At 40.8% G+C, this 15,942-nt stretch overlaps 1 protein-coding gene across 9 annotated transcripts in view; it reads right to left on the reverse strand.

The window, feature by feature from the left end:
• The window catches only part of ST3GAL5 (ST3 beta-galactoside alpha-2,3-sialyltransferase 5), a 42,742-nt gene that overhangs the window by 17,212 nt on the left and 9,588 nt on the right, over positions 1-15,942 (reverse strand). For 4 of the 9 annotated variants that reach the window (XM_037898268.2, XM_037898269.2, XM_037898266.2 and 1 more), the window contains exons 2-5: positions 13,618-13,714; positions 7,272-7,386; positions 5,193-5,536; positions 426-612 (exon numbers count right to left, since the gene is read on the reverse strand). In XM_037898268.2, the coding sequence (XP_037754196.1) occupies positions 426-612; positions 5,193-5,536; positions 7,272-7,386; positions 13,618-13,712 (741 nt within the window). In that variant the 5' untranslated portion in view covers positions 13,713-13,714. Of the gene's footprint in view, positions 1-425; positions 613-5,192; positions 5,537-7,271; positions 7,387-13,607; positions 13,715-13,844; positions 13,972-15,942 lie in introns of all 9 variants that reach the window. The other 5 variants (XM_037898273.2, XM_037898275.2, XM_037898270.2 and 2 more) reach the window with 3 other exon arrangements.

Genomic DNA, 15,942 nt, shown 5'->3' on the forward strand with positions numbered 1-15,942 from the left:
TTATTGAATTTCATCCTATTTACCTCTGACCATTTCTCCAGTTTGTCCAGAATATTTTGAAATTTAATCCTATCCTCCAAAGCACTCGCAACCCTCCCAGTTTGGTATCATCCGCAAACTTTATAAGTGTACTCTCTGTGCCATTAAATATTGTGTACCCTCCTGGTTAGCGAAAAGTAGTACCATGTTGTACCAACCAATGAGAATCAACCTTTCTTTTGAAAAATCATTCAGAAGTACAAATGCAAAACAGGATTAAAACTGAATATTTAAATCAAAGTTTCCTGCTTGCTGATTTAAAACAATCCACCCTGACTGCTTGTGAAGGATTCAATACAGTAAAATAGTGACTGGACTGGAAAGTCAGTTTTCTGTGCATCAGAAAACCAAGATATGCATGTGATAAGTCGACTGTTTATACCTACCAATGCTTCATTTTTTACCATTGCTTGAAGCCAACTGAAATCGACACCTTTAAATAAGACAACAACAAACAAGCTCTGAGGGTTATATTCATTTTCAGAAAGTGGGGCTCCCTCTGGATAGGTCATCCTTATGGTAGTTTTGTTACCAACATGATCTGTGTAGCCCTGAATTGGTGCATCATTTAATCTAAAAAGGTGAAATAAAACACATTAAGTAAACATGGTATCTGATGTCATTAAAATACCACACAAGTGACTTTAAATACCTAAGTAACAAGTTTTAGTTGGCTCACCAAATTTTATTTGAACATAATACATCAATAAATTACTCCCCTGGTAACAAGAACAAACTTCAATGGGTGGCCTCGCTCTGAAAAGCAACTGTACAAATACTATTGCAGTGTTCGTGTTTCTTGTTGCCCTATAGCTCAACTAGGGCTCTGAGGGGCAAACAGCAAGCTTACTGCATATCACCACCTGTAATAAAAGGCTCTTCAAGTCAAAATTACCCCTTCAATGACATCTCAGGAATCCCAATGTCCTCAATGGGTTTGCACAATTCTAACTGACTGGAATTTAGGAGACAAGGTGGATGAGGTATTATTGTTTATTGGACCAGCTTCTGTTGGTGAGAGAGAAGTTTTCAAGCTTAAACAGAGCTCTTCTTCAGGTCTGGGAAATTAACTCAGGCCACGTGTACACTACAAAATTAAATTGACCTAGCTTACGTTGGCATACAGCTGCCATAATAATTACACTGCTTGTGCATATCTATACTTTGCTCCTTGTGTCAGCAGTGTGCCTCCGCACGAGGAGTGCTTGTATCGATTGTACTGTCAGTGTGGGACATTGTGGGATGGCTCCTGAAAGCCAGGAACAGTCAACATATGCAAAGTGTCTGCACTGACACTGCTTCGACCTAACTACATTCACCTTGACTCTACGCCACTCTGGAGGTGGAGTTAAGTCAACGTAGCAGGGCAGTTACAGTGACAGGAGCGAAACTGAAGTGTAGACATTTCTATAGTTACTTTAACTTAAGCTGCCGTATGTTGACCTAACTCTATAGCACAGCCTAAGGCGATGTCTATACCACGTGCCTTCTAGTGACACAGCTGTGCAGCTACAGCCAGACCACTAAAAGGTGCGAAGTGTAGCCGCTCTATGTCGGCAGGAGAGAGCTCTCCCGCTGACAAAATAAATCCACTCCCAACAAGAGGAAGGATAGAGCACTTTTCGTCAGTAACATTTTTGTCATTCGGGGGTGTGTGTGTGTGTGTGTTTTTCACACCTCTGAACGAAACTGCAGTGTTAGACAAAACCTTAACCTCAAAGTGTTACTGCTAAATGCATGATGGAACAGATTGTTTAGCAAAAGAAGTTAACACATATTTCAAGGGACTATTCAAGGCAAAGTGGCCCGTTAACATCTTTCCAGTCAGAGGGAGGAAAAGGCAGGGAAAGCAGCTGAGAAGAGGGGCTTTTAGTGGGTTATAGATGGCTGTAATAAGCCATAAATCCAGTGTCTCTATTCAGTCCATAATTTTTAGTGTCTCACAATTCTATTGGTGACAAGAAAAGTAGTATCTCTGCAGGGCTAACGAGGGTAAAAAGCAGTCAAGACTTACTTTTGTCACTAAAATGAGCAAGCAGTCTATATTTTACATTGCACTTGTCATCTTTTAATTTCAATGAGTATTTAATATGACCTCTAGCGAGCCCATATTATTCTTTGCCCATGTCATCACTCCCAAACCCTTTTTCTTTTTCTTTTTTTTAATAGGAACCTCAGAATTGGTTTTCATTTAAAGAAGACAGTGGTTTATTTCATTTTTATTGACTGTTTATTATGCTTCTGTTATACTATGTGTCTTCCAGAGTGTGTCAACAAGGCAGGTGCATTGAAAATAAAGCTATGTATCACAACTCTGAAACAGAATGCTTTCTAACACTAGCAGATCCACTTACCCTTTCACATGAAACACTTAATACTAGAAAAGCAAGATAACTGATCAACTCCCCCTGGTAACCAGAAGGTGGAACAGGTTATTTCAAGAGCCTGCATTAGAATGATCAGACATCTATTTACTTTAGGAATTTATATAGTATCAACTTCATGTGAACATTGTGCTTTGTCCGTGACTGCAGTAATTTCCAACTCACTATTTTTATTATCCATGTTGTGTGGTATCTGGTGTCTAGAGCAGTTTCTCAACCCACAGGTTAAAAGTGGGTCGCATGAATGTACAGAAGGTTCACAGCCACCCCAGCCCTGAGCCCCGCCACCAAGGGCTGAAGTCATGGAAGTCACATAAAATCACAGAATCAGTGACCTCCGTGACCTAGCCTTATCGATTAGCCAATCGAATGCAAGGCGGGAAGAGTTATGGGAAAAGAGTGCTGTGTAGAGTTTCAAGTGAAGAGTGTGTTTTAATCACAAAATGGGTCTTTAGTTAGTGAAATGGATAAATTTTTAAACTGTCCTGTTGCAACTGCAAGTACCAATGATAGTAGGAATTCATCACAACCTGGGAAGAAAAGTAATCGTAGGTACAACCCTGCTTACTTAAAGTTTGGGTTTTCATTTACCAAGGACCGAAATGGTGAACACAGGCCACTGTGTGTCATCTGCAGTGAACTGTTAGCAAATTAAAGCCTAAAACCATCAAATTTATGTAGACATTTGGAGACAAAGCACGCTAGCTATAAAGACAAGCCTCTTCATTTTTTTTAAACGAAAAAGAAGATTTGGAAATGTCAAAAAAAGCATCTGAACATGTATTTACTGTCCGTGAGCAAACACTGCATGCCTCTTACCCTTGTTGCACACCGCATTGCAAAAAAGCTCACACTGTCGCTGAGGAGTTAATTTTACCTTCTGCTATTGACACATGCACTAAATTGTTGGGCGAGTCAGTGGCAAAAAAATTAAAAGCAATCTCTTTCTCCAACAATACAATATGGAGAAGAATCTGTGATATAGCTCAGAACACTCCAAACTGCAAACAACTGATCATCTTTCAGTAAGCGACTGTTTTGCTTTACAACTAGATGAATCTACTGATGTATCAAACCACACTATATTGCTGGTTTATGTGAGGCATGCACAGAAAAGTGATTTGCAAGAACAGTACTTGTTTAGTGCGGATTTGCCTATTTCTATTACTACTGCTGATATATTTCTTGCACTGGATAATTACTTGGAGTTGGTGGGATTAAGCTGGTCCAAGTGTGTTGGTGTCACATATGATGAGAGAGAAACATTCAGTAGTTGCTCAAAGAATCCCTTTGAAAGCACCCAATGCAACATGGAACTATTGTTTCCTGCACAGGGAGGCATTAGCAGCTAAAGACAAGGCACCTGAGCTTCAAGAAACTCTTAAAAATGCTGTTAAAATAGTCAATTACATCAAACAAAATACCAAGAAGTCATGATGCTTTCAAGTTTTCTGTCAGAAAATGGGCAGTACTCATGTACATCTGCTTTACCATGCTGAAGTTTGCTGGCTGTCCCATGGCAAAGTGTCTCAAATTTAAAAATGAGTTGGCAGTTTTTCTTGAAGAAAAAAAGTCTCACCTGGCAGAACGCTTCAGTAGCAACACATGGTTTGTTTGTGCTGCATATCTGGCACATATATTTAATCATCTGAATTATTTGAATCTGTCTTTACAGGGCAGAGGGCACAATCGCTTGCAGCTAACTGACAAAATTGCTGAGTTTAAAAAAAACCCTCTCTGTGAACAAACATGTTTCAAATGATAGGATGGACATGTTTTGTAACGCATATTCAGAAACAAAAAATTTGAAAGATTCCACTAGCCAGGAAGCACTGAAGAAAACGATCAGTAGTCATTTAACTAAACTGCACACAAGATTCTGCAATTACTTTCCAGACAAACAACCTAAGGGCAAAGAATGGATACAGGATCCGTTTGGAGTTGTGTTGGAAAACATGAATCTACCTAAGGAGGAAGAATCTCAGCTGGTCAAGTTATCTTGCATTCGCAATCTATAGAGAAAATATACTGAAATGAGCATTCCCCAGTTTTGGTGCAGTGCTGCTGTTGGACAATGTCCTGCTTGCCAGTCCTTTTGCCTTTCAGTACAACATACTTGTGCAAAGCTGGATTCTCTGCCTTGACTCAACTGAAGAATAAAAGCAGGAATAGACTGGATGTTGAACACAACCTTCAGATTGTGCTGACTAAAATTACACCAAACTTTGATAAACTTGTCAAAGAGAAGCAAGCTCAGGTTTCTCATTAAGTGGAACCTAGAATTTATTATACTGTTAATGTGTTCCTGTTAATGTTGATTTCTGCCTTTAACTTTCTGGATATTGAGCTGCTTTAACTTTTTATTACTGTTATTGTTATTATTGGTGTTGTTGTTACATATAGTGAGTAATAAGTATTTTGGGGCCAAAATACGTGCATTTTCTACTTTCTATTTACTGGATTGAGACTGGCCACCAATGTTTACAAATGGGTCCTGGTCCAAAAAAGGTTGAAAACCACTGGTCTAGAGCACACTGAAATAATGATATATTACTGGTCCCTGCAGTCTGAATTTGAGTAAGTTTATCTGATTCACCATATTTTGAATATTGTAAAGACAAGTAATATTACTAAAATACTTTCAGTTTCATAAACTAAGTAATAAATGGAGTCTGAGACTCCCCTTTCCCCTCTCAAAAAGAGAGGCTGTTTGAAAACAACACAAATGTTAAATTACTTTGTAACTTTAGACAGAAGAGAAATATGCACCTTATAACAATATCAAACTCATTCAGCACATGGCCTAGCTCCAATCCACGAAGTATTCCACCACTTCCTACAACAACACAACGCTTACAGTGTTTTGACTTCAAGTTCTCGGGCAAGTCATACTCAGGTAAGAGTTTTAAGAGGTTCTGAAGTTTATCAGAGTTCTTGTGAAATCCAAATGGGGGTTTGTATTTAAACACAGCTTCATGTCTGTTTATATCTTCTCTTACAAAGGGAAATATGTTCACGCTGTACTTCTCAGCAAATAATCTGTCCATCTCCTTCTTCACAAAAGAAGGTCGACATTCTCCTTGCTGTATGAGTTTGGCATATTTTTGTGCTCTCTGAAACAAGACGGTATATAAAATTTAAGTCATACGAGCTAGTACATTTCAGTATTATATCTATAGCATATCCTGTCTGAAGCAACCTCCCACGAGGTCAATAGACATCCGTAAATTAGCAGATGTAGGTTTTAGAAAGACAAACCAAACTGAATGCCAACTGTGGGAAATTTAAAACTAGTCAGTTAAAACAAGGAGCTTCCTGTTTGTGGGGTTATCAAGAGTGCAGGTTTCAGAGTATAACTTACCTCTTTCAGGTGGAAGATTTCTTTAGGAGTAAGTTAGAGTGCAGGTGCAGTCAGAAAAATTACTATGTAAAATGGTACCTTTTTACAAAGCTTGTCTGCTTCCTGAACGTTTTCAAGCAATGACTGGTTATTTTTGTTCATGGCCAATAGGGCTATGGGAAAGGAAGATGGTTTTTGCTCTGCCTTATCCATCAGTAACAAATTTGTCAGCTAAATTTTGATTGCAGAAACTGTACTACCAGCGACATGTAAGCTGGAAAGAAAAACTCCGTCACATCCAAGACAGGACTTGCAGCATTTTGACTTCTGAACTGATTTTAATCTAGATGTTTATGGTCATTTAAAAAATCCCACTATAACTACGCTTAAAATGTTCACCTGGAAGTGGAGGGTCTAAAGTTCTCCTTAAAATGAAGATGAAGTACCAATATAAAAACCTACAGTACCAGCTTTCAGCTGAATCTTCCCCTGCCAAATAAATGATAATCTGTCTCTTTGAAACAAGATCCTCCTCCACATTTTTAGAGAGTAGAACCTGCAAATTGGGGTCTGGTACAAGGGGGAAGCTTTAATACAGTTCAAAGGCAAAGATGCCATTTTATCACTGCTCAACAAATGAGAAGATTTATCATAAAAACAAGAACAAAATGGAAAGGGGGGAGGAACAGAGGCAAGTAGAAAACAAAGAGATGTTTGTGTGATATATGTGGGAGAGTCAAAAATGCAAGCCTGATGTTAAGATTACAGAAAAAGGGGAACAAAGGAGAATGGAAAAAGGGGAGGTTTTTTAAAATTGCAATTAGAAGAACTCCACAGATGTGCAGAACAGACCCTACAGGTACCAAAAAATTTTAAACAGGCCCAGGGTGTTTTAGACTTCTAATCAGAAGTTCAAAATACCAAATTCTTCCTTCTTCCCAATGCAGGATGAGAGTCAGCACCTTTGTGTTACAGTGTAATAGCAAGCATAATGTTTCAGTTTTTAGAACTCCCAAGTCTTCACACTCTCCAGTGTGGCACTACAGAAGCTGGTTTTTAAGTCTGACTAATCATCCCATCCATTCTGCAACTTGCAGCAAGGTCAAAGGCATTCTGTGAATGCAACTGGCAAGATAATCAGGCCACAGAATTCTATATACATATCTAAGTCCTCTTCTTTTCTTGCAACCTTCCACATACTTTTTCAAACTATGTATCATATCTGTGATGGCAAACGTTACTCTTTCATAAACCATTGTTTTCTTCCTCGTTAATTTTATTCCTAAAACTCTATAATTTTCTCTGTGTAAGTCTCACTGCCTACATAAGCATAAGAATTGAAAACAGCCTCTCAATGCAGGTAATGGAGCATATAGAAAGGTAAATTCATCTGCCTTCATTGCAGGACTTCAGCCTACAACTCCATCACTTCAGGTTCTGCAGTGAACTTTCCAACTCTACACAATACATCAGTAACATTTGCTAGATACAGATAAAGACTAGCAAACCTTTACACGTTCAGGGTCCACATAGTGTATTTTCTTCATGTCACATTCTTCAGGGCCAAAACGTAACTTGAGGATATAAAGGAAGTACACCACAACTGCAAGCAGTATAACAGGTCTAAAACGAATAAGAGCCAGTGATTACTTTTAGAGCAGTAGGCCACTGCCAACAGTGGAGTTATTTCTGAACTACTCCTTTGTGAAGCTGATAAAATGTGAGCAAGTTCAAAAAAATAAAAAAAACTGTAAAAAAGCATGCTTAAGTGCAACCCATACTGAGACACTTGCACAGTCCTAATGCTGTAAGCCACATTCTTCCTCGCCCCTTCAAAGCTTTTTGCACTAACTTGGATAAATACTGTAATATGGAGACTGGTGCTCAAGGATGCTTTGGCTTTGTAGCGTGGTTCTGCACTGGTAGCGGTTTCTTTAAACTAAATGACCTTGATGTGTCCTGCATCAAATTGGACTACATCAACAGGCTGCTCTCTGTAAATTTTGGGACAACACTAAAGTACTTTTTGTTTTCTTTAAAAAGAATAGTTTTGCTTCATTCTTAAAAATGGCCAAAACAAACACTACTCATGTAACGAGTGCAGTTGCAAACTGGCTTTTCAGTGTCAAAAATACTTAAAATGTTTTTGGTGCTGAAAACCCAATCTGAAAACTTCAGACGCTAAAATCCCACACCTGGGTGTTCAAACCACCACCTAGGTGCCACCAGATCTATTTTAGGTTACTTGGAAGGCCAGAATGCAGGATTTATAAATTTAAAAAGACACCCAGACACCCAACTTTCCGCCCTATATTAAAAAGCCACCATTCCTAGAATCATTTTAATCCAGGTTTTCCTCAGTGGTTTGAGCATGGTAATGGGCTATGTGAATGTTGAGTATTATTACTGGGAACTATTATCTGAACAACATAAGTAATAAGAACTACCAGTCAGCTGAGCACTGTTACCTTAGATGGAGCGTTATAGTTAGGGCCCTACCAAATTCACAGTCATAAGATTTAAAAAAATCATCAATTTCATGATTTCAGCTATTAAAATCTGAAATTTCACAGTGTGGTAACTTTCGGGGTCCTGACCCATCAAGGAGTTGTGGGGGGCTTGCAAGGTTATTGTAGGGGGGTTGCGGTCCTGCTACCCTTACTTCTGCGCTGCTGCTGGCAGCGGCACTGCTTCAGAGCTGGGCAGCCTGAGAGCAGCAGCTGCTGGCTAGGAGCCCAGCTCTGAAGGCAGAGCCACTGCCAGAGCAGCGCAGAATAAAGGATGGCATGGTATGGTACCCTTACTTCTGCGCTGCTGCTGGCAGGGTGCCACCTTCAGAGCTGGCTGCCTGGCTAACAGCCACCGCTCTCCTGCTGCCCAGATCTGAAGACAGTGCAGAAGTAAGGGTGGCAATATTTTTGGTGACCCCCCTAAAACAACCTTGACACTCCCTGCAACTCCCTTGTGGGTCAGGCCCCTCAATTTGAGAAATGCTGATCTTCCCTGTGAAATCCATATAGTACAAGGTAAAAGCACACTAAAGACTAGATTTCACGTGGGAGACCAGATTTCACAGTCTCGGATGCATTTTTCATGGCCACGAATTTGGTAGGGCCCTAGGTATAGTACACTTTAAATATTTATTTGAAAGTATTTTAAACAATAGTTTCTGTCCTCTTGTTCCACTACCATCCCTTCCCCACAGACACAAGCCAAAGCTGTACCTTTAATTTGGGACGTCGGAGAGAGTAATTATAAATTGTTACTATTAAACAGTTATGACTTTATGCTCCCCCCTGTCCCCAGTGCTAGTTCCCCTAATGGGAACTACTCCCTAAGAATGTTAATAGACAATGTTTATTAATATTTATTCCCTTGTTCCGAAAGGGATTAAAATAAACTATAAAGAACAGATGTCTTTTGTGCTGCGAACATATGATGTGATTGTCCGGCCTCTAACCTCACAAAGCATGGGATTAAAGAATGAGAGAAGGTTACTTACTGTAACTGGAGGTTCTTCGAGATGTGTGGTCCCTACCCGGATTCCAAACACAGGTGCGCATGCACGCCATGCGCTGGAGCCAGAACTGTTCATAGTAGTCTCTGTTGACCTGCACATGCCTCAACCATGTGGCGCATCCAAAGATTTAAGAGGCTGACACCCCTCCAGTTCCCTCGGACCAGGAAGCAAATGGAGCCCGGAGCATAGGAGAAGAAGGGCGGGATTGGAATCCAGATAGGGACCACACATCTTGAAGAACCTCCAGTTACAGTAAATAACCTTTTCTTCTTCGAGTGATGGTCCCTATGTCAGGATTCCAAACACAGGAGAGTAGCGAGCAGCAGTCAGTAGGGAAGCAGGCATGAGGGCTCTCGAGAAGACCAAATCTGCAGGACAGCATGACCAGCTACTGCATCCGTCATCGTTGAGGGGGCAATGGCATAGTGAGAGGAAAAGGTGTGGACAGAGGACCAAGGAGCTGCCTGACATATCTATTGCCACGGAACATCCGCAAGGAAAGCCAACAGGGTTGCACACGCCCATGTGAAGTGGTTATGATGCAACGGGAGATCCATTTGGAGAGGCATTGGGAAGAAAGGGTGCAACTCCGACAGCACTCTGTGATGGCGATGAGGAGCCAGTGGGCCACTCGGAAGTCACGGGTGTGGTGGAGATAAAAGGCTAATGCTCGGCAGACATCAAGGGAGTGGAATATGCACTCCATGGGGGAGGCGCATGGCTTAGGGTAGAAGACCAGAAGGTGTGTACTCTGGTTGAGGTGGAAGGAGGAAGTCACCGTGGGCAGGAACTCAGGGTAAAGACGTAAGGAGACCCTGTCTTTGTGGAAGATGGTAAATGGCAGATCCACCATCATGGCGGCCAGTTTGCTGACGCATCATGCGGAGGTGATAGCCACTAAGAAGATCACCTTCATGGAAAGATGGGAGAAAGAGCAAGTGATGAGGGGTTCAAAAGGGTGGCTTGGTGAGCACAGAGAGAACCAGATTCTGAACCCAAGAGGGGATAGGCCTTCGTACTAGGAGAAAAGCATTGAGAAGGCTGCAGAGGAAGCAGGAGGTTATCGGATTGGTGAAAACGGAGAAGCCATCCACCGGAGGAAGAAAGGCACTGCGTGCCTCCAGGTGGATGCAGACAGAGAAGTGAGCGAGGCCTGACTGGCAGAGATGACAGAGGTAGTCCAGAAGAACAGGAATGGAGACAGAGCCTGGAGAGATGTGATGGCAGTGTGCCCATGAGCTGAAGCGGTGCCACTTAGCCATTTCAAATGGATTGGCATCTGCTATGAGTGAGGATGTCTTGGATGGGGTCAGAACAAGCCTGGTCTACATGAGAGCCCCATCCAAATACCAGGCCATGAGGTGGAGGGGGCTCGGGTTGGAGCAGGAGGGGCTCGTCCGCTGGAGAGAGGAGTCTCGGAACAGGCAGGGGTCCAGAGCACAGAGGAGAGCCAACGAAAGGCAGCATGAGCTCATCTGACGGCATCAGGGGTGATAAGCATGCCAGAGTGCGCAGGACTGGGTGAGACAGGCCAGAAGGTCCTGGCAGTGTCGACCGCGCCGAGGGCGAAGGAGGTGGCCCAGGTGCCGAAGCAGAAGACAGTGCCAGTGGCATACAACGGCTTTTGGAGCGGTGCTCCATACAAGCCTTCTTAGGAGCAGGAGCACCCACAGCTGCACACGACTTCTTGCCCGACCTAGCACGGCTCGGGGAGGTAACACTGCATTTAGAAGCTGTCCCCGTCGGGTAACCGCTCTTATGCTCATGCTTCTTGTGCACGCAGTGGGGTTTCGGCGGGTGCGGCAGTGCTGCACGGGAGGGGCCCAGTGAAGCGCTCATCACTGGTGTCGGGCACTGTTCCAGCAGATCTGGTGGAGCCGTGTCCGGTTATGCACGTGGGCGCATTGCTCCTCCATCAGATATTCGCGGAGGTAAGGTTCACAAGCTGCTCGAGTCCGGGCAATGAGAAACAGTACAAGGCAGTAAAGGCAACGAATGTGCTCGCCTCTCACTGAAAAAGTAGCAAGGGCACAAGTCACAGTTCTTGAAGCCGGTTTGTTGGGGCATAGTCCCCAGGCCAGGGAGAAAGAAACCCCTGAAGGGGAGAAGTCCAAGGAAAATTAACTAACTACTAAAAACTCACGGACAACCACCATATACAGCAGAAACAAAGAGCAGTTCTCTTGGCAGGGGTTCCAACTCTGGCCATGCGGCAGTAAGAGTGAACTGTAGTGGCGTCGACCCGCACAGCCTCTTACCGCCTCAGACATACCACACAGTTGACACACAAAACACGTGTGGGTCAATGGACACTACTCTGATCAGTTCCGGCACCAGCACAAGGCACGCATGTGCACCTGCGTCTGGAATCCAGATAGGGACCATTACTCAAAGAACAACCTTGACTTAAGCGTTAGTTCACATGAAATGGAGCTAACGGAGGACTAAGCCTCCCAGGTGGATGCACCATCCAGCACTTTTACGTTACTTAACAGCATCCTTTTTTTGGAAACTCAGCTTATTCAAATGTACCATAAGTGTATGTGTTGCATTTGTCTTTTATTTTAAAGCTACAGAATCCTGGAGTGTGCTAGATGCTTTACAATTAAAAAAAAAAATACACAAAAATACAAAGCAGCAAGCAATGTCCCTTCATTAAAGTGCTTACAATCAAGATTCTGCCAAGACAGAGTAATACACAATAGAGAAGAAGGGATGAGAAAAACAAAGGCTACAGTAACAAGGTCACACATTTAGTCAGTTTTGCTTATACACACACGCAGTGTGTTGCGTGAGGTTTTTGGGTTTTTTTATAATTAGACATATGTAGGTCAATCAAAAATTGCACAGAATTTTACAACCCACCACAGAAGTTCTACGGAGACAAAAAATTGATTTTATATCATCATTGCTGCTAAAAAGTTTCAATTCACCTGCTATTGCTTCTGAGAAGGCACAGCCAAGGTGTTTTAGACTGATGGAGTCCTTGCCAATACTCAGCTATAAAAAATGCATTTTCCTAAGAACTCATGATTTTTTAATATATTTTTACCCAGAACAGAATAAATAATGTTAATTAAGTACTTTCTGACAAAGACTATTGTATAACAGTAATGTTGCAATGTCAATAGCCTGATCTGTCATGTTAAAACACAAAACCAAAAAATGCTATTTGGTCATTGATATCTTAGAAACACTTATACGATAAAGAATAAAAATATTTTTAAATTGACCGTTACAAATGCATATTGTTCTTGTTAGTTAATTTGAATAATTTCTTGTTATTAGGAAATCTGGTTATTGATTTTTGAGGTTTAGTTGTTCATTTATTCCTATAGAACAAAAGCCAACCATTACAATTTATGGATTTTTATACACAATAAATAAATATTAGTTGTCAGTCACTTAGAGTAGCGTAGATAATTTTTAATAAATTAATGACTGTATATTTGGTTTCTGCATGTCAGAAGTAAATATACAGTAAAGCCAAGATTTTCACAAATGAGTGACTAAAGTTAAGCTCTGAAGTCTATATTAGGCATCCTAAATAAATACCTAGATTGTTAGAATGCTGAGCACCCAGCAGCTCCCATTTGACTGTCTTTGACATAAACCTATTCAGTGTATGCCAGCCAGACAGCTATTTTAATAAGTTCTATGTGAAAAGCGAAGTTTGCTAATCCACACGCTAGTAAACCATAAAAACACTGGCAGGTTCTCCACACTTCACAAAGATTTAATGGCCCACACTGTAATGATGTGCCTTAATACAAATATATATCTTTATTTTTTACATAATTTAGCATTTATACTAATATACTACTAGCTATGAAGTATTATCAAATTAGAACTAACTACAAGGGACAAACATTTTTGGTGCAATATTTTTTAAAACAATTGTGTTTAGCAAGTAAATGAACAATGGGAAAATTCAGTGATCTACAATGCATTTCCACTATACTCTATTTTCATCAAGTATCACACTATCGAAGCGTCTTGGCAAGATGATTTATTGGACACAAAATAAAACTGATATTCCAGGGCTTGCTGCTAAATTCTTATTGGGAGGTGGGGAAATGGGCTGTGTATATTATATATACAAAGAGAGACAGAGGATGGCATCTTGAAAAAAATGACACAGGCACCCAACTTCCATTGGATCTCAATGTGATTGGGTGCTTAATTCCCTTTAGCAGATGTGATGATCCCATTCCCTAGGCTTTTATACCACACATCACTGAGGTATCTTCAGTGCTTACACCCTGCAGCATGTTTGATTAAACAGCAATTTAAATCTAATTTATCATGACAGAGACACACTTACTTGAGAGTACCTTTTAAAAACCAGCTTGGTCTTTTCATCTTCATGTGTGACCAGCTTTGGTTGATCACTTTTCAACTTCACACAATTATCTTCATCACTCAGCATTGCTGTAAAGAAAAACACATCACTTTAAATAAGAATCCTGTTGCTATGCATTCAAAAAGCTTCTGAAGGCATTCAATTACTATGAGCAATTAAAGTGGAAAGTTTCCTGGAATAGATCGTAGTTTTGTTTACCCTGTTGTCAATGGTGAATCGCAGTTTTAAATTTCTGTTTTGTTGAGAATCACTTCATCCCAGTGGGTTGCAATGAATGTATGAATTCATCCCAATCAACTCTCAACTGTATTGCTAGGAAGCAATTCTAAAAATATACAAGTGTTACTATTTACAAAGCATAGATTTCATGCAAGTTTAAATAATAGGAAATGCAACATTTTGAACTATATGAATTACATTACACAGAAGTTGTATAAAGCTATCACAGAACAGAATAACTGACCATAGTCTATATGTACACTTTATATATTACACACACACATACAAGCCCGATCTCCTATCCAAGGCAATTATTGTATCTCTAAATTCTATTCAGCATTACATACATCTATGACAACATACAAAAAGTAATAAAATATTTAAAGTAGGGAGCCCCTGTAGAGACAGGGCAGGAGTGATGTATTAAATGACCAAGTTTCGAAAAGAATGTCTAAACGGAGGGTAAACCGAAGAGTAGGTTTCAATGGATTTATAAGAAAGCAGTGTTATCTAAAATACAGATAAATATTTTAGTTTATCCAAGAGCAGCTTAACAGGTAACTTGATCACAGTCTATAGGAACCCATATGGGGAGAATATTTGTGATAGTTAAGGGCTCCTTAAATCTAGTAGAAAAGGGCATAATAAGATCCAAAAACCGGAGGCTGAGGCCAGACAAATTCAGACTAGAAACAAGGCACAAATTTTTAACAATGAGGATAACAGACCACTGGAGCAACTCAGTCACTTGAACTCTTTAAAATCAAGAATGGATGCCTTTCTAAGGAACACTCTAGCTCCACCAGAAAATTACAGGATTGATGCAGAAAGTCAGCCTAGATAGTCATAATGGTGCTTTCTGACCTCAAAAACTATTAATAAAAATTGACCTCATCCTCTGGAGTGGCTTAGTGTTTTCTGTTTCCTAAAGATAAATTGTGTCTCCTACACAAGTGTAATTTTCCCTATTCTACGTTATTTCTTAAAGATTCTGCTGCTATTTCGCTTGGATGTGAAAAACGCTGTGCTGTTTAACTGCATTTACACACTGCAGGTATCATTTTGCAACACATCTGTATGCTGGTGAAGTGCTCAGTCTCCCCTGTTTAGCCAATTTGAGTATTAAGAGACTGAAAATATTTAAAAACTGTCTTCAAGATAAATCTTTCTTAATTTGTGGGTTTTTACAAACTGATTTTCCATGGATGAAAATTCTATTACAGAATCTTGTGCAGTTTCTGATTCTGGTATTGATGTTTTATGTTAAGAAATGTACTTACTATCATCAGTCTCTTAAAAAGAAGAGAGAAGCCCCTGGCTGCCAGAACCCCGAGCCACCTACCCCCACCACAGGAGCCCCGGAGCGGCTCAAGCTGGCCGACCAACCCAAGCAGCCCCAGTCTGCTCTGCCACAGACGCCCCAGCCCAGCATCCCACAGCAGCAGCTGCAGCCAGGAAAGGCAGAGCCTTCTCTGGTCTATTATACCTGCCGCCCATGATAACAAATGATGATAATAATTATGCCATGGTCTTATATAGCATTTTTCATCAACAGACTCCAGAGCACTTCACATTATTTAATATATTAATCTTCACACTACCACAGTGAGCTGGGGGGAGTGCTATTATCCCCATTTTACTGATGGAGAACTGAGGCACAGAGAAGGTAAATGACTTGCCCAAGGTCACACAGGAAATCTGTGGCAGAGCAGAAAATTGAACCTATGCCTTCCAGATTATAGACTACTGTCCTAACCACTGGACCATCCTTCCTCACAAAATATCTTCACACATGGCTCTTGGATCTATTTCACATTTAAACAAAAAATATTCTCACGTAACTCAGTGGGAAGACAAGAGTACTCAGCAAATTGAAGCATCCTCAGCTAGAAGTGTTTTTACTTTGCTCCTCAAATATCTGCTGACTATACTGACTGTACAACAGTGATTTACTTATGCAGTTTGAAATGGCTGTGGGAGGAGGTAAACAGATTCAGAGCTCTTTCCTCATGTGCTTTGTAAGCATACCAGCCAGTTTGAGCACTCTTCTTTATGCTGTCGTAAATATAAAGGGAAG

The sequence above is a fragment of the Chelonia mydas genome, chromosome 4 (genome assembly GCF_015237465.2).
Source record: "Chelonia mydas isolate rCheMyd1 chromosome 4, rCheMyd1.pri.v2, whole genome shotgun sequence".
NCBI classification, from domain to species: domain Eukaryota; kingdom Metazoa; phylum Chordata; order Testudines; family Cheloniidae; genus Chelonia; species Chelonia mydas.